The sequence below is a fragment of the Siniperca chuatsi genome, linkage group LG3, assembly GCF_020085105.1.
Source record: "Siniperca chuatsi isolate FFG_IHB_CAS linkage group LG3, ASM2008510v1, whole genome shotgun sequence".
In the NCBI taxonomy this organism is placed as follows: Eukaryota; Metazoa; Chordata; class Actinopteri; order Centrarchiformes; family Sinipercidae; genus Siniperca; species Siniperca chuatsi.
In genome coordinates this window covers 19,942,187-19,960,873 of record NC_058044.1, presented here as the reverse complement: position 1 = coordinate 19,960,873, position 18,687 = coordinate 19,942,187, and the positions used below count along the sequence as shown (strand labels likewise).

Sequence of the window (18,687 nt, the reverse complement as noted above, 5' to 3'; positions counted from 1 at the left end):
CCCTTTTGGTCATCATCACATGAAAATTAAAAAAATTCAGTTTTCAGTTTGAAAGAAACAATAATGCTGCCTTTCAAAATTGTAGACATATTATAAAGAGTACGGTCTACAGGAAAAGTGCATTGAGATAACTTCTGTTATGAATTGGCGCTATATAAATAAAACTGAATTGAATTGACAGAAGTGAGCGCATTCCTATCTTGACTATATTCCGCCTCAAACTGGTTTCAATAGCTAACTGTGCTGGTTAGCAGGTGGATGGTAGACGGTATTTTCTCATTGATTCCTCTTTATGTTCATTAGCTTTAAGAAACCATTATACACAGTGTTGGTAGCTGTTGTATAAATGTTATAATTTCCTTGAGGGTCAGACAACATAAAGCAGACAGTCAGTAGAGCCAATATGAGGTTATGAGGTTACAAGCCTAAATATAGTTGCATTATTCATGTGAGAGATTGTATCATATGATAGGAAGTACACAGTCCTGTTAGACCACATTGTATATTAAACTGAGATGCCTGACATAGAAATGAATGAGAATATTAGCTCTCTCTCCAAGTCTCCAGTTGCTCAACTGTTTGGTCTTGGTGCATTATTGTGGATTCTGTCTGCCTACATGGCCTCAGGGCAGCGCTGAGAAAAGCCTACTCTGTGCACATAGCTGTCTCCTTACGTCATGGTAAGGCTTATGGGAAGTACTCCTATGCATTCCCTGGAGTGTCTGTCTCTGTACGTGTGTGTCAGTTGTTATATCTGTGTGTTTGTGAGTATGTGCATTTGTGCTCAAGTACATTTTGTGAAGCCACTGGAGTGTGTCTCAGTTGTCTGGGCTTTTCCAGTGAACAGACACTGTGCAAAACATGTCACACAAGCAAAAACCACCAGATCCCTCAGTTTACTGTATAGAAAAGTGACACCCCCACCCCCACCCTTCTATTCCATTCTTGTCTCCCCTCTAACCTTTATGAGGAAGTGTGACGCAGTTGGGTTCAGACTTTTATTGGGGCTGTCTTCCTGTGGGGGCAAACAAATGGCATGCCATGGGAAGGGTGTAGAGCTCCAGTGCCTGCCTCATATCTACAATAATTGAAGCTTAAAGGGGAACTCCACCGATTTCACACATCAAAGTCTGTTTACACGTCTTGGGGAGTACTACTGCATATTTGACAAAAGTTGTATAAAGCCTTTTGTGGCTCCAGAGGGAGCTGCACAAAATCTGATAAACTGCCTCAAGTGATGTCACTTGAGTCAGCGTTGGGGCTGAAGACTACAAGTTTGAAAATGAAACAAATCCGGGGGTGTGGAGTTAGAAAGAAGTGAGCTTACCAGACGCCTGTAGCCCGCTCCTCATCTCTGCTTAATGGAGCGGCTCGAGGCTACATTAGTTTAACAAAACATTAATCTTAGCAGAGTATTTTTACATACTTTAAAACGTGTCTGGAGGGAACTTTAAAAACATGGACAACACTCTTTTGAAAATATTAATCTAGGTCTGTAGTCCTTAAACCTATAAAAAAAGGAGTCTGAATTGTTGTTACTATAGAGCAGGACACATAATATTCAGGTGCATCTGCACGTAGGAAGAGCTACATAGACACTCAGCCCTGACTCCACCTGTTGAGTCTGGGTCTCAAGGCAAGACTTGACACCTTAAAACTGATTCCCAGGATGAAACAAAACATCCCATGAGTGTCACAGCAGAACCTTAACTCAGAATAGAGCAAAATTCAACTCATGCTTTAAAAGAAAACTGTGTTGGTGTAACAACTAATTATTTGCTCTTGTTTCTGAACTAGTATGAAAGGTTCTGTGGACAAAGAGGGGGATAAAGGTGTCCAGTGTCCCCCACCCAGCAGACACTGAAAGCATCCCCCCTCCCCTCTGTCAGAGATCAAAGGGAGACCTTAAGCTCTGTCCATCTCAATCTTTCCTTTTTGCTTTCCTTCTTTCATTGACCATTCTTCTCTATTGTGAACCTCCTGAGGGCTTGGCCAAAACAAACACAAGCAGCAACCCATATGGAAAAAAAATTAAATGTCAAAACTGCTTTCAAGCACCTCGGTACTGCTGTTTGTCTGCTGATGATCGCAGTCCTGGCTTCATGGTGTGAGCAGATTAACATTGAGAAGCTCCAGCCTCATTGGTTGATTCAAATATACAACTTTCAAATCAATGACATCTCTCAAACTGGTAATTGGAGCAGGCAAACTAACGAGGCATGAATACATTTAGTTGTATCTGTTCTGATTTTCCAACCCATTTTTCCATATGAGGATTTCTGACACAGAGCCAGTGTAAAGGCACTTTTACATCTGCTTAGTAACTAAGATGTCTAGCCTGGGAACATTAAGGCACCAAAGCTAGAATTAGACCAGGTTAAAGTGGCAAACTAACCCAGCACAAAGCTTTTAAAAAGCAGTCAGATAACATGCTGCACAACAGCATAATGAAACACAGACTGTGGCTCATTTTACTGCTGACACGTGCTGGAGTTCATGACTTCCTGAGGCAAATTAAAAGAGGAAAAAAAACTGATAAACTGATAAAAGGAACAGTCAGTGGAGACACTGTCCATGTGTACAGAGACATGTCAAATATAAATATTATTTAGTCTGCCGATTATTTTCTTGGCTAATCAATAAATTGTTTGGCATTTTTGCTAGGAAATGCCTTCAGCGATTTATCACTTATCAAAACAGCTGCCGATTTACTTTCTGTTGGTTGACTTATCCATGAATTGACTAATTATTGCGGCTCTAAAATGTTAAAGCTAAAGCTGTGAACAGACCTGAGGACAAATACTTAACAAACCACACACGATGACTGATTTCCACAACAATTAAAGATTTTTAGTTTTTGGTCTTGAATCAGAAAGGAGCACATGCTGAGTGAACCGTGGACAACAGACTGAGCAACAGGTTGACAAGTTGTGTCACCAGGCAACTCCCTCTAAATCCAGCGAGAACATGAATTCTCACGTGTGCCTGTATCAAAACAGAAATGAACATCACACCTTGCTCATTTATAATGCAATGGTAAGGAAAAGGTATGGGTGTAATGGTTGATGGAGGCGTTTAGTCAGCATTTTATGACGTCAGGAACTCTTACACACACACTCAAACAGGTCGTAAATGTGACATTTTCAGCCATTTGTCATTGCAACCAGCCCTTTTTAACTTGTATGTTCTTAGTTTAAAACTGATTCCCACTTCTGCATTTTCACGTGCACCTGTTCCTCACTTGGCTTCTTCTAATAATAGGAAATATCAACGCTTGTTTCCTGTTTTAATGCCTACACTTCCTTCTCAATTGAATGACATCAGGGTTCCTCAAGTGCAAACAAGAATGTATGATTGCAGAACAACAGGTATGGCATATAAACCTGCTTCCCCTGCATGACAGCACTAGTACCTGTATTTCTAAACTCCACACTTGCATGTCAGCTGATACACGGCACTTGCTTAGAATTAAATGTCAAAGCGTTTCAAGCTCTACAGGAACAATGGCTCACTAAGCTCAGTGGTATGAATTTCATAATGCTCATCTGCCTCCTCATTCCCCCTCACGCTCGCTGTCATAACAATTTCAAAATAAATGTCACGCAGACGTTTTATGTGATAGTGTCACTCTAAGCTTAGTGACTCTTAAGAGCAAAGTAAAGATTAGTTAACCTATTGTCTACATGCTACATCAGGAAATTGTGGGTGTTTTCCCTCAGCGCACAGCTATTCCCAGTGAAATGCGAAGTAAGCGCTCTTCCTCCTTATTAATGCTTTCATGGAGGAGTGGAGTAATGCCTAATGGGAGTTGGGAATGGTGTGTGTAATGTGCATTGTTTTATAACAAACGCCACTATTGTGCCTGCGTGCACCTGCCTTTACTCTGTTTCTCCACACACACACACACACACACTACTTTGAAGGCACAAAGCTACAGTTACACCAAGGGACATCATGGCAAATACAATACAACCACACCAAGGTGGCCGAGCACTGCTGGAGCTCTCTGCACGAGCCCTCTCCAAAACCAGAAAGTGTCCCATCATACATTATTAACAAGAGACAAACTATCCATTTCCAATTCAACTGAGTGGTGGTTCCTCACAGTGGGGTCCGAGGGACACCAAAGGTCTTTGGGAAGGACAAGGAAGCCCCCCTTGCAAATCAGGAACATTTGACCCACCCAAACAGGCAGCCTTGTTAATGCATCTTATGATGGTGCTTTTCTTAAGTTGTCTTCCCACTGAGGTGACTTGACCACCGTACAGTAATGTAATTTTGTAGTTATATTTCAATACAAACATGTTCTGTAATGGATTTGTATTTTATCTGTGGTTTGACCCTGTGGTTCAAAAACTTGGGGGTTTGGACACAAGATGAAGGTGAGATTCATTTTAAATTTTTGCTTATGAACTACTTTTACCTCTACAGCCAATAAAATCTTTCAAGTCAAATCTGAGAAGGAATAAAAATCACTCTTTGGTTGAACTGCTCACAACTGAGGCCATGTGATGAGGGGTCGCAAGCACACAAAAAAATGTTGGAAACCACCGGTTTAAAGAATCAATTTAGACATAAAGAGGAAGAGTCAGAGGACCACCCAAGATCCTGCTCAAGGCAAAAAGGTTGCAGGTCAATAAAGACAAGTTCAATTAGACCATGCAAGCAGGTTGCAGGGCATCCAACTTCATCAACTTACTTGTATAGAGTCGTTCGCCATCGTTGTCCCTGTTGCTCTGTTTTCAGTCAGCTTGCAGTTTCACACACGACCTGTGCACATGCGGGATTTGTACCTCACGTCAACGTATTGTCTCCTTTCCAAGATCATAAAATAAAATAAAATAAAATAAAATAAAATGATAATTGCAGAAAGGACGGGCTATTTGTCCTGCGACCGCTGCTATCTGAACTTTATACAAACAGCCTGTATTGACACAAAGGCAAACAGTCAAGAGGTAATCCGCATTGTCGGCTCGCCTGGCCGCGCCTGAACTGATCCTCCCTGTGTTTAACCAACGTTAGCCCTCACTTCACAAAAGATTCAAAATGCGTTCACTGTCTGCACGTTTTTTAAAAAACACAACATAAGTCATTCGCATAACAGCAACCAAACAAAACTATGACGCTCCAGAGTCATTGTTCATCTTGCCATTCAACAGCTAGCAAGAGCCCCATAAAATCCACCGGCAGCGCTCCTCCGTCATGTCCTGCTGAACCCGAGCGGTGATAAAGTCACATCCACGGACAGCACACGATGAAAGAAAGCCGCTTCTTCCCTCGCTTCTCCTCCCGGTACAATCCGTGAGACACGAACACGCCTCAGTCTCTCGTCTGTATCACATGCCACACACAAAAAAAATGCCGCCTGTCAGTCCGCCACAAGCCGCTCACACAGCAAAAACGAGGGATCATAGAAAGCTAATGTGTCCATCAAGTATCCCGTTAGCTGAAGTCAAAAACGCACAAACAAAAAAATACGTTTTTCGTTGCGGTACACGGGATGGGGGAAGACGGCATCTCGTCACATTCAAACAGCGGGTAACTGACGGGAGAGGAGCGCACACACACCAGTTGTACGCAAGACCCCGCTGCGCGCTCCCGACGCTCGAGCTGTGCCGCCCGGGCGTTCATTGGTCCACGGCTGGGCGGCGGGGGCGCGCCCGGATGTATCATGTGACCTGCACTAGCTTTCGTTGTCAACTGTAACTTCTAATGAGCCAACTGTTGAATATGTAATGAGAACAACACGGTGCTACTCTCTCTGACAGTAGTAATACCAGAGTGGAAAAACAATCGGTTACAAAAGTCATAATTTAAAACGTTATTTAAATAAGTACATAAATGTGATCATCAAAATGTACTTCAATGATCAACATAGTACTCATTATGCAAAATGGCAAACTGTCATTATATATATTGTTGGATTATTATTACTGATAATCAGCATTTTAATATTGTAGCTGGATGAGGTGGAGCTCATTTTAAATGTTTTACATGAAGTTGTGTTGTCTAACCTATGGCAATGTATCTTAATCTTATAAACTGATCATATGTTTTGTATGTAAAATCTTAATCTCCAAAGCAACTAGTAACTACAGGTGTAGCTATAAGATACAGTAAATGTAGTGTAATCGAGTTGTAGTTTACAGCCAAATTTCATGGCAATTAATCAAATATTTATTGAGATGTTTCAGTCTGGAGCAAAGTGGTGGACCGACCGACAGTGCCATCACTAGAGCCATTCATGGTTAAAAATACAATATTTTCCTCTGAAATGTAATGGAGTAGAATACAGTAGTAGAAAATGGAAATATTCAAGTAAAGTACAAGTAGATTAAAATTGTACTTTAGTACAGTACTTGAGTAAATGTACTTTGTTGTCAAAGAGAAAAGACAACAATCTTCTCTGTTTCCCTGGAATCAAAAGGACTTTAAATGGCTGCTCTTGGCCTGAAGCATCTATCTGTGTTTCAGGCGTTAATAATAAAAAAAGTTATTATCTGCTGTTTTTCTTATTCTTAACCTTATGTCCTGTTTTAAACTGAACCAAAGACTGAAACAGTCTGGTCCCACAGTGATACATTTACAAGATTTTCCTGCATGGCTTTCAGATCTCTTTCTGACACTTTCAGAGGTCTTGGTGCTGCAGTTGTCAGCGAGATGTGTTGAGGAGACTGAAGATGCCATCGTGAAAAACAGTTAAGGATTTTGGAACCATTTTAGGAGCCCTATGTAGACAGAAAGATTTTTCATAGGCATTAAAAACCCAACCCCAGATATATTTATACTGTCCTCTAATTGTATTCTGGGCATTTAAGCAATAAAAGCCTAAATAGCAGAGATGTTTTTTAAGTTCAATGGGGCAGGTCCAAGTCTAAAGTCAGTTTAGATAAATCCAAATCAACTGTCAAGTCTTGTCATAGCAAGTCTCAAGTCAAGTCTCGGGTCCTTGAGGACAAGTCAAAGTTCAGTCACTTCATAAGATGCAAGATGAAAATAAGTCTTTCAGGTCCCTAAATGCTGACCATTAAAATGACACATCAATTGAACATTTTGCTTTCAATGCTGCTAATAGTGACATTTATATTGGTTATAGCAAATCCTCTCAATGAACTTCTACTTTCATTGACTTCAACGTTTATAAAAAGTAACATGAACAGAATCTAAACACGTATTACAGTCTTTTCGGCCATTGTGGTCATTTAAAAAAAAAGCCTCATTGTAAAAATAATACAAGTACGAAGCAAAGAGTTAACAACTGAAATTGGGTGTTGAAAGGGATTAAAAGTTTCAAGTCTGAAGTCTGCTACATAGAGTATTTTTGTCAATAAAATATGCTCCAACGCACATCATTCAACAGAAATGGCCTGTGTGTGTTGGTGTGTGAGAGAGAGACTCATAATAGGGTTAGGTCATGTTATGGTGGTGTGAGTGGGTGTCGTTTGTAGATTTGATAGAGAAGCTGAACTGGACCACGTTTGCATAACTGATTTGCATAATGAAAATTAGCCGGCTGAAAGACGGGGAAGGGAGCAGGAACAGAGAGTAACCCCAACGCTCCAGGATACACACTACATATCCTACATGACATGAAAATCTGTACCGTCACAACTGACAATAAAATGAAAAACGCTGAGTCACTTACAGTCAGCACTGAGTATGAGTCAACTTGCTGTGAGTGAGTAGAAAAGAAGACGACTCTGTGAGATCATTGCAAAATGTATCCACACCTACTGATTCAATCTGTGGATGTCAAGTGTTGAGAGGGTGGTAATTATTCATGATGACCAGACGACCAGATGTCCCGATCACCTTTTTGTCCCGTTATCCTGATAGGACTACATTCAGTTTTTGAGAACTACATTTTTTAAATTAAACTAAATTTATGCTGTTAAAGATAAGTTGCAAATGCTGTCTTTATTGGTTACTAAAAACTTTATCAAAATGTGTCATATCATGCATGTCAAAGAGTGAATTATGCAAATGTTCGTATTGTTATTAGAATTAGGGTATTTGTTACAGGCCTAGATGTTATTCAATACTCAGGGCTACTTAAAGGTCTACAATAATGGCTATGTTAAAATGATTACATTTTGATCGTTTTCTGCTGAGGCTGTCATAACCTTTATATTTTTCCTAAATGGTATTACATTCACATGTCATCATTATGTCAGGCACGCAAAACTTAAAGACAAACAATACACAAAATCAGATATCCTGCAGCTTAATAAACTGCCTTAATACATGCATTTATGTTCGTTTATAACTAAAGATGTGATCTGATCCATCTTGAATAGCAGGGGTTTTACTAAATAGTTACAACTTGGTTTGTGAAAAATTTCCAAAAAAGGATTTTTTTCCCTTGTACAAATGAAAGCACATAAATGTATTTGCATCAGTGCAGTAATTTGTGTTAAGGTATTTCTAAATAACTTGTTTTGTCCAACCAACAGTGCAAAACCAAAACGTGTTCAATTTACAACAACATAAAACAAAGAAAAGCAGCAAATCCTCACACTTGAGAAAAGACCTAAGCTGTAATGCTACTCAATTATCAAAACGGTTGTCAATTATTTTTCTGATGATTAGCTAGCTAGTCAAGGAGCTAATAGTTTTAGCTCTAATCTAAAAATACAAAAAAAAGTAAATTTGTTCCATATATTTGTTTTTACGTTTTTTTGTACTGAAGACCCCAAACAAAAGCAAAAAAAAATTAAAAAAAGCTTTTAATTTTGTTTTTCTTTCTCGCAGAGAAGCAGTGACCTTTGACCTTTCACACCCTGCAAGCCGCAAAAGAAGGTAACAGTTAGCTTAACCGCTAGCTAGGTAGCTAATGTAAAAGTTAGCTAATCTGTTATTAAAACGTTATTAATTGAACAAAGTGCAGTGGGATCTTTAATTATCTTGTGGATTCATTTGGTCAAGTCGCCAATTAGCCGACTGGTATGCAGCAGTTATCTCAGGTTGTTACTTTGCTAAAACTTGGATGTGTTGCTAGCATCGCCACAGTTAGTTTGTTAACGTTAGTTAGCTAACAGTTGACAAACAGTTCACAGCCCATGTATGGTGTAAAACCAGTTAATGTGGCGTTTTATTTTCACCAGGTTTCCTAAGAAATACCAACGTATCTACAGCAGAAAGCATGACTGATATTGAAGTTCAGGTTGAGGTCCAGCTCACGTCAAACTCACCGCCAGGACAACATGCGTTTGGGGGCCTGCAGGAGGACATAAGCGGTGAAAAGGAGTCCGACTGCATGGAAAGTCTTCAAAACACCGGACAAGGAGGCCAAATACTATCCCCTACATGCAATGAAAACATAGGTGTCAAATTTTTAACCTATATTACTCAATTTTACCACTGATTCACCGTTGGTGAGCACACATTTGATGTTACAGCTTTTGCTAAAACAACCACGAGCCTCCCATGCACCACCGCTTTAAATTCATTAGTTAATTATTTGTATTTAGAAATGTACATAGTGGAGTAGAAGGCTAATTTCCTTTCTGTTTTTTTTTCTGTTACTGTGATGTAAATGAATGTGTGTTTCAGAGGTGGAGGAGCCACTGTCGTTGTTGGCTGACGTTGCTCTGGCGCCACCCTGTGGCGATCGTGCGGCCTGCAGCTGTGACTGTGAGGCCTGCAGCTTTCTGGAGATCAGATGGATGGAGAGGAGCCTCCAGTCCATGCAGCTGCAGCTCCAGTTCCTCATGAGCAAAGCAGATGACTTACAGGACTGCCTTGTCAATGAGTAGGGCTCTGGCTAGTTATAATGCACTAATGTTACCTGGGTATTTCTGCTATTTTATGATTTTATTGTGTGTTTTTGCAGACAGGGTCATCTAGAGAGTGAGGCTCTTGCTGCTGCAGTGCCAAATTTCCTGTACACCTGTCAGCCTTACTTTAACCACCTGGAATCCACAACTAGGAGTACTGTGTCCCAGCTCACCCCTCTGCCCTTTGACATCTACACAAGGGTAAAGGGCTGGTTCACCCAACTTACTAAAAGGCATGTTTTCTCACTAGTGGTATGTAGCCATGCTGATAGTTGTTTTGGTTGTATTTGGTCAGGTTTTGGAACTACTTTCTACTGAAAAAATCATCTCTGTGAGGTCTGTGGATTATCCAGAGTAACCGCGACATGGAAAGACATGTTGCTCCATTGACCTCCATTGTATTGGAGTGGTAGCAGAATCAGTATCTCAAAATCTGGGCAAATAAGACCAAAACTGCTTGGTTAGACACCACTAGAGGTAAGAGAGAAAATATACGTATGCATCAGCTATCTACAGGCAATATGCCTTACATTAATGCATGTTTATTTCAGATCTGAGCACTGTTTAAAATCAGGTATTCCTGTTAATATAGACACACCTTAAATTTCAGAATAGTTTTCTAGCTAGCTAGCATTTAAATGCTCATATGCCTAGCTTGGATTGAACACAACAGGCTAATACCCTCTTTTAAAAGTTGTTGAATGGCATCCTGGGAATTGAAAAATTAGGCTTTGGCTTATCACTTCAACAATGAATCACATAAAGACTCCTGCAATGCAAAGTGCTTGACAGATATATGACGATGTAATATTTATGATGATAAGTAACGTACAGTTGGTTTGTTGCTTCAGAATCATTTAGATGTGTCCCTGATCCACACGTTGGAACAAAGGGGGTACTGTATCTGTAGCTGAATGAGAAGGACATTTGTGTTCATTGTATGAAAACATCGTAGTTTAACGGCTTCAAGTTGACTGTAAACGTCCGCTCTGTGTGTGTGTAGCGCGTGCAGCTGTTGGACTTCTCTCAGCAGCTGTGTGACAGGTTGGAGCAGCTGGTGTTGACCTACGCCAACTACAGTCTCCTCTGTTTGGACGAGACCGAGCCTAACAGGTACGTACACACGCACACACAAACATACACGTTTCTACTAACACACTTAACTAAGACACAACGCAACAGAACAAAAGGTCTTCATGGGCCGTCGGACATACATATATATATATTCAACTATCCCATATTCAAATGGTTATTTACTCATGCAGCATTTGGCTCCATGTAAATTAACCACCTTTTTCCTAATTTCTGTCAAATCCTTCATTTACCCCTCAAAACATGGGTCATTTTTTCCATTGAATCCATTTCCTGAACATTATCAAACCATTGCTGGAAGGATCAACTTTCAACAATTTGTTGTTATAGCTTTTTGCCAGGTATCTGTCTCTTCCTCAGTTTTCTCAGTATGTAAATCACAGCACAGTTGTTTGTTGTTACAGTAAAACCTTTATCAGGGAAAAGAAGGTTGTATAAGAGGAAACTTAATGATCCTCTAAATGCTTTAATCCTCCTGTAGTTAGAGCTTGTGTAAAGCTAGCATAGCTACAAACATTTACACAGCCAAATGTTATATTCAGTCACGCCTTTTTAAATATCTGCAAATGACCTCTAGAAGCAGAGTGTAGTTGCACAAGCCTATAATCTTTTTGAGGCTTTTCAGTTCCCACATTATAAATACAATAAATGTAATCACTACGTCACATTCCCTGCTGTCTACTCGTACATGTTGCTTGATATTGCTGGTAGCATAATCACAAGTGTTGATTCTACCATTTATATTGGCATTTTCTGTTTTATTTTTATGCTTCTATTTTATTTTCTTATTCTTGCTACCAGCTGAATCCTGTGCTGCTACGATAGTCTGTTTTCATATTGTCTTACTGCCTTACTCTCCCCCGCTCTCCCGTTTGCATTCCCAGCGTGTCTCACTTCTGCATCGGTCAGAGTCAGCTCGGTCGACTGAGGCTGACCATGTTCCTCTACTGTAAGCCGACGCCGTACCTGGCCCGGGTCGACACCGGCCTTTACAAACGCATGCGCTGGAACGTGGAGAGACTCGGAGACGAGCAGCAGCAGACAGATGAAGAGCAGGGTGGAGAGAGGGAGGCAGTCGGCGACATAGAGTAGTGAGTCTGGATGATCTCTCCACCCTCTATTTCTTCTTTACTAGTAGATGTAACAGAAAATAAAGTTTTTCCTCTGATATCACATAACCCATTTTATTGCTAATACACATCACAGTTGTTTATCTCTTATTACCAACGCCCCAATGTCTCTTTCAGTTACTTCCTGTGCTACGAGGATATTCCCAACGCACACGCAGAGGCTGACGGGGATAGCCAAGGTGTCTCTCAAGGTGACGTGGTGAGGATGTGGTCCATCGGTCAGTGGGTGCAGGTGAACCCTGACCCCGACACAGACGACATCGATGACTGGTATACTGATTTACGTTTCTCTGTAAATGCTTCTGCTTAAGTAGATTCATCCATACATCCATGTTAAAAGTGTAAAACAGACCGTGATCAGTATGTCTGATAACTAAAGCAACAGTTGTCTTAGGTTGTATGTTTGTTTCAGGATCATGTGCGAGGTTCCTCAGGCCAACTATCACAGGCTGCTGTTTCTGGGCAGTGATGAGCCATCCAGCTGCAGTGCTACAGACTACCTGCAACAGCTGCTGTTGTCTCACCAGACAGCAGAGTGATGTCAGGCCCTGGAGGAGGAGGATGTGCGTATTAGTGCACATTCGACATCTATACAGCACGTGGCAGGAGACTGGACCAGTTTATATCTCACAGGACGGTGCAGATCAATCCTCCTGCTAGTTATTAAGCAAATATGTGTCGTTGAGTTTAAGATATTCAACGTTGAACATCTGGTTTCATGTGTGTCTGGATGCCGGAGCAGAAACGCCCGCGCTGGAATCACAATTGCATCCCACGACTGTAAAATGTGACACTTTCAGCCAGAGTGATGTGATACATTCAGGACACGTTGGTTTTTCCACATTTAAAGCTGAAGAAGCTTGTGTTTTCATAATATGCTGACCAGTGTTAAAAAAAAAAAGTTTTATCATCTCAAGTCAGGTTATGTAAAAATAGTTTTATGCTGTATACTGTGATGAGTCTGTTTAACTCTGATGTACAGTATTTTGTCACTTTATTCTGTTGTGTTTTAATGTTGTAAGTTTTAAAAGCTTTTATATGTTTGTAAAAATATTAAGTTTTATTTTCTTTACCAGTTTGCAAATTTTTAAAGAGCATTTTGTTGTGTTGTAAAGAAGTCCAGAAGAGTTGTTTAAAAAAAACACAAACAAAAAAACATTTTATTTACATGAAACATTGAAATAATTACACACACAGATTTCTGTCTTTCCAAAAGTCCAAATAAACAAGGAAAACTTTACACTTTAAAACAAGCTGCCATGATTTGGGCTTCACAAGTGAGAGTGCCCATTTACTTCATTTCAATAGGTTCATCAAGCCATTTAAATTAGTTCACACAGGCTTCACTTCATTTTCAATAAATCAATATCCAAAACGTGAGACTTAAATAACTTTGAGCTTCAGTAACAAATTAAATGCGTTCACTCATAGTTCAGTCCTCTGTGTTCAGTTTGACCTCGTAACCATTCAGCCCATCAGTTCTGTTGACTGAACATAATGAATAATAAGAAGGCAATTTACTTACAACAAAGAATAAAATACCATTTAAAACCAACATCCTTCATTCAATATAAATCTATATAGGACTCTTAAAGGGCTACTATACTTCTAAATCTCTAAAGTAGAAAAGTAAAGAAGTTTCCCTTCATTACAGTGAGCAGTCATCAAACAATATATACATACACACACACAAATGCTTACAAAAACACTACACAGACAAGTTGAAGAAAGCACATTAAAATAAAGTCCAGCTTTGTCAAAAATGCAGTGGGCATAATATGTCCTGCCTGGCGATACAGGAATGCAAACATACATAAGTATAAACGCCTGCTTGCTTTTCAGTTGCTACACATAGGCTTTGATAAGAGCGTGCACAAACTAGCAGGTGATGGTAAAGGGAAGTTACTGGAATCAACTGGGAAATCTGTTTTAAGAGTCATTTAATGTGAAAGCACTGAATGCAGATTATCAGATCAGATTATCCTCAGCTTTCTATTTGGTTATTAAACAAAATTAAGCCATTACATTATTTAACAGTGGCGAGCAGGGCTGATTAAATACAAAAAAAATATTTAAATGGTCATGAGTGGAAATTCATGTCAAATTCTTCTGATTAGCATTTCTGTGCTCTTCATTTGGATTTACAGGGGAAGAAACGGTCAAAACTACGGCATTTCTCAACGTACAGCAAAGCTCAACGTAAACACTGAAACACACCGTATCCAGACAACAGACTGACATCAACGTACAGCAGAAACATTTACAACCACTGAGACACACACATCCATACCATAGCGCATCACAGTTTCAATAATAATAGTTAATACTCAGAATAACCTGATGTTGAACCCTCCCAGCTTTCCCTCTCTTTTAATAATCATCCTCATATCACACAATAAAGTGACTCCTGACCTTCACAGCAGTATCGGTAAAAACCCAGAGTTAGTCGTCGAAATGTAAAATCTGTGTACTGGACCAGCGTAGAAGGCCTTGTATAATAACTGGCTATCATCTGTCTGTCTGTGACTGAAATAACATCTAAAATGAGAGCATGAGAACCCAAGAAAGACTTCACATACGGATAAAGTTAATATGGGGCTACAGCGCAGTGATGGTGAACATAAAAGGCATTTTCTATAAATCTTCAGCAGCAGCAACACAAGTCTACGTGCATAACTAAAACCTCATTGGTGTCGAACTCCAGTGTTTCAAAGGGAAATGTTTACACGTCGTACTGCCCTTTGGTAAGAACTCTAAGATCCAAATGGCTCAGACTGAGATCATGTAGTGATGCTCAAGCGCATGCTCACATTGTCAAAAATATGATGATCCTCTTCATCTCTAATCAATACATTTATTTGACCTCAGTTTGCAAATAAACTACACCTACGTAAGTCATAAAAGAGGGCTTAACTTACCCATCCATAGTGTCTCTATAATCAGCATATTTGAATTGGTACAACTTGATGTTCGGAATTTGATTAAGTGCAATCTAAGAAATCTGGGAATCTGACGTCTTCAGTGTATTCTCATTTTAAAATAAGGTGGAAAGGATGTGTGTCACCATGTATAAAACAGATATGGCTTCAATTAAAAGGGGCAACAAATGAAGAAACACAAAGTAAAAACAACCAAATCTATCAATTTACCTTTGATTGATAGTGGCCATTTGGCACAGTCGGTGTGTATGTGTCTCCATGGAACAGAGATTTGGCATGAAAGAAAGTGTGCAGTTCCAACCCTGTTAGTCCGTAGCATTGATGCATCATGGGATTGTGTCAGTCATTTTTTAAGATTTTTAATGTAATAGTCTAGCAGTGTAAAGTTTGTTTGCAGTGGTGTAGGATATCGAGCGTGAGGTGAGAGAGGTGCTGAGTTTCTCTGTGGTGTCATGTTGTGTTTGTTTATTTATTTGAATTTCTGTGGCAGAGATGAGACCCAGGTTCTTCACTGGCAGCACCAGAGAGTTTCTCGCCCTGAGTAGAGACTCTTAGGCAGCGTCATCGCTACCATTGAGGACAATGAGGTCACGTCCTTGGTAATTGTGGAATTTGTAGTGAATTTGGGACTTTTAGCAACCTGGAGGTAGCTTACATTCTACAGTTAAAAACTTACATTTTACTTGCTGATTCCAGTATGTTTACTGTACTCAATATACTTTGATCACATTTGACCACTTAAAGGCCAACAAAAAATTAATTCAAAACTAGGACTGGATCTTCATGTCTTCCCCTAGTTCATACTAGTTGGGAACTATGAACATGTTCTGACCCTTTTTTCCACTTCATAAAATATATTAAACTACTCAATACATCAGTACACAAGGATCAGGAAATTGAAGAATAAGTCAACAGGCCTAAGGATATGACTAAATACTTGACACTTTGCATTTTGCTTGGTAGTCAGAATGTTTTGGTGATGCAGACAATTTAACAGTTAACTGAATAAATATAATATGAGAAATCCAATTAATAAAAAATAAAATAGAGGGGTGCATAGCGGAGAACGTGGACCCAAGACCTCAGTATTTATAAAATCCTGGTCTACATACAAATATGACCTGCTTCAGTGATTTGACTTACCTTGACCGCAACCTTAATCCAATCCTCAACTTTGTATGTCCTAAATCAAAAATTTACTTTGTCAGGGGCGGTAGCTAGCCTGGGGATAAATTCTACCTGAGAGTCTTAATTCAGGGCAAGAATCTTTTTTTTTTTTTTTTTTTTTTTTTTTTTTTTTTGCATCAAACAAAGTACATGCTTGGAGAAAACAGCCAACAATTGCTGTAAAACTGTAGCACCACCAAGCAGTGGTCTCTGTGTTGTATGTGCTTGTTTTTACAGTACAGTTAGAAATCCCTGTCTCTCTCAAGTGGAACTATAGCAGTGGTTCCCAACATTTTTACCTTATGACCCCTTGAGACAAAGCTCCATCTAGTTGTGCCTCCTTGTCACAGGTTGCATCTGTCTACAGGTTGTGACCAGATCAACTACAGAATGATTATTGCTGCATCTGAATATTTTTAGGAGCCCTAATAGGTACATTTATTCAGTAGTTAAAAAGAATTCAGTAGTTTAGAAGAAAAAAAAAAGGGAGCAAAGATCAGAATAAAGCCCCCCCCAAAGTGTAAAAACTGTGTAGCACAAATGTTTTTTCTGCTCTTCTATCTTATCTTGCAACCCCTCCAATTTATCTTGTGACCCCTTGTTGGATGGGAACCACTGATCAACAGCACCAAAAGTTAATGGGCCTACCTACAGAGCTATCATAGATCATTATTTATTTATTTATTTTTTTTTAAATACACACATTGTGAACTGTGATACATTGTCTAACAATGCAAAGTAATTACCGAGTTCTCAGGTTATTTTTCTGAAATACTCAGGAATGACAAACACTTTACCATTAAGTACAATGTGTTGGACATCAACTAAGCGATCTTAATATATTAATTTGCTTAAATGTGTGTAAACAGCACAGTAAATGTGGGCTGCTCTGCACACGTGTATATCACCTTGTTTGTTGTGTGCCTCTTCCAGTATAGCATTTGTGTCATCTTCCCTGTATGAGTGTTATTAATGTTTAACAGTACTGCAATGTTGTATTTAAAGTGTGTGAGTGAAATCTTACACAATCACGCCCCTCAGTGATGTGTCTCCAGCTCTACCACTGTCCACTCTCCCTGTGGGGAGCTCCCAGTGGCTTCTGGGGAGAAACTACTGACAGAGGTGACGGTGGCAGAGGGAGGGGTGAGTGGAGGCAGCAGGCTGGGCCACAGGCTGCTCTCCAGGGGGCTCAGTGTGCCTCCTGCGCCCCCTGGCAGCAGCAGCAGGGAGGAGCAGCCATCTCTGTTCAGCAGCAGGGTCTGATTGATCAGCTGCTGGACTATGTCCACTTTCTTCCCCCAGTCAAGGTCCAGGGGTGGAGGCCGCTCTGGAGACTCAGGAGAGCAAGGGGAGGATCTGCCTCCATCCTGGGAGGGGTTGCCGGGTGTCTGAGGGGAGTCTGCGAGAGGAGGAGGGGTCTCGGTGGACGGTGAAGAGTCTTGATGTTTGTCTTCATCTGATGTCACCTTTTCACAGTCGTCGTTGTCTCTCTCTTGTCTGGACTCTTTCTCTTTAGTGGAGTTGAGCTCCTTTATTCCCTCTTCTTCACCTTCAGCCTCCTCTTCATCACTATGCTCCAGGCCTTCATAGATGGTGCAGAGGCCAGAGGAAGGGGAGAGCAGCACTGTCTGACCTTTATTAGACTGTTGCAACTCTTGTTGCCACTGCATGATTTGCTGTCTTTGCTTCAGTTCCTGTTGTTGTTGCTGCAGTTGCAGTTCAAGGTCTCTCCTCTGCTTAAGCTCCTCTTTCCTCAGTTTTTCCTCATCTTTCTCTGCCTGCTTTTGCATCTTCCTCTCCACCTCCTCTTTATTCCTCTTTATTTCTTCTTCAGCTTCCTCTTTCTTTTTTCTCTGCTCCTCTTCCTCCCTCGTCTTCCTCTCCTGCTCCGCCTCCTCCAGCGGCCTGCTCTGTTGCTCCCTGCGTTGTTGCAACTCCAGGAGCTGTCTCTGGTGTTGCTCCAACCGGCGGAGCTGGGGGCTCAGCGCCTGCTGCCCGGGGCTCCTGGGTGGGAGGTCAGCACAGGTCAGCTTCGGCGGGGTGACTGAGGCGCTGTGAGGTTTGACGATATCACAGTAGGTTCTGGGGTATGCTGAGCGATCGCAGCGGTGAGGGTGCGGTAGTGCAGTGAAGCCTGTGTGTGAGAGGTAGCAGGAAGGAAGATTACAGTAGCGTGATGTTATAAAACAGATCACAGGCAGCAGGACAGTGACAGCAGTGCAGTGTGAGTACAAGCAGAAGGGTGTAGAGGGAAAGGGGTGGCCTTTTAGAGGCTCATACTTGCTCAAGGAAAAGGGGAAGCATTGTAAAGCCAAGCCCAAAAGGTCTACCAGTAGCCTAACTGACCAGCAAATATTTGTAGTTTTGTACTTTGAACAACTGACAGTGGGACATTGTTTGAAAGCTGAGCAGTAGTGACAGATACAGCATGCTAAGTATTCAGAGGGTTGGAGCCACAGCATTTGTGTAAAACTGTGAACACACCAGAAACTAGTGACCCAAGCTGAGGTGACTGGGGGTGGTGGCTGGGGCATGGGTAGGGAAATTTCTGCAGAGAGCAATGTGTATACCTAATGTGATTTT

At 40.7% G+C, this 18,687-nt stretch overlaps 3 protein-coding genes across 8 annotated transcripts in view; 1 reads left to right on the top strand and 2 right to left on the bottom strand.

The window, feature by feature from the left end:
• pkn1a (protein kinase N1a) overlaps positions 1–5,608 on the bottom strand; it is a 52,509-nt gene extending 46,901 nt beyond the window's left edge. For both annotated transcript variants that reach the window (XM_044191520.1, XM_044191523.1), the window contains exon 1: positions 4,700–5,608. In XM_044191520.1, the coding sequence (XP_044047455.1) occupies positions 4,700–4,720 (21 nt within the window). In that variant the 5' untranslated portion in view covers positions 4,721–5,608. The remainder of the gene's footprint in view (positions 1–4,699) is intronic.
• Positions 5,609–8,684: 3,076 nt separating this feature from the next.
• Positions 8,685–16,237, top strand: lg3h19orf67 (linkage group 3 C19orf67 homolog). Of its 4 annotated transcripts, none has more exons than XM_044191525.1 (8): positions 8,685–8,799; positions 9,105–9,323; positions 9,553–9,751; positions 9,833–9,977; positions 10,780–10,889; positions 11,753–11,959; positions 12,116–12,268; positions 12,393–16,237. In XM_044191525.1, the coding sequence occupies exons 2-8, from the start codon at positions 9,143–9,145 to the stop codon at positions 12,535–12,537; spliced, it is 1,140 nt and encodes a 379-aa protein (XP_044047460.1). In that variant the 5' UTR covers positions 8,685–8,799; positions 9,105–9,142; the 3' UTR covers positions 12,538–16,237. The 4 variants fall into 4 exon arrangements, with proteins under 4 accessions (XP_044047460.1, XP_044047461.1, XP_044047462.1 ...); XM_044191526.1 differs by lacking the exon at positions 8,685–8,799 and adding an exon at positions 8,806–8,943; XM_044191527.1 differs by lacking the exon at positions 8,685–8,799 and adding an exon at positions 8,806–8,963 and having other exon boundaries at positions 12,411–16,237.
• A 524-nt stretch (positions 16,238–16,761) lies between these two features.
• Positions 16,762–18,687, bottom strand: part of si:ch211-214c7.4 (streptococcal hemagglutinin) — a 30,270-nt gene continuing 28,344 nt past the window's right edge. For both annotated transcript variants that reach the window (XM_044191517.1, XM_044191518.1), the window contains one exon: positions 16,762–18,238. In XM_044191517.1, the coding sequence (XP_044047452.1) occupies positions 17,142–18,238 (1,097 nt within the window). In that variant the 3' untranslated portion in view covers positions 16,762–17,141. The remainder of the gene's footprint in view (positions 18,239–18,687) is intronic.

Excerpts from the sequence above, each read along its gene's own strand:
- lg3h19orf67 (XM_044191525.1), top strand. The coding sequence starts at position 9,143 with ATGACTGATATTGAAGTTCAGGTTGAGGTCCAGCTCACGTCAAACTCA. Across the intron at positions 9,752-9,832 it reads CAGGACTGCCTTGTCAATGA|ACAGGGTCATCTAGAGAGTG; the intron begins GTAGGGCTCTGG and ends GTGTTTTTGCAG. Across the intron at positions 9,978-10,779 it reads CCTTTGACATCTACACAAGG|CGCGTGCAGCTGTTGGACTT; the intron begins GTAAAGGGCTGG and ends GTGTGTGTGTAG.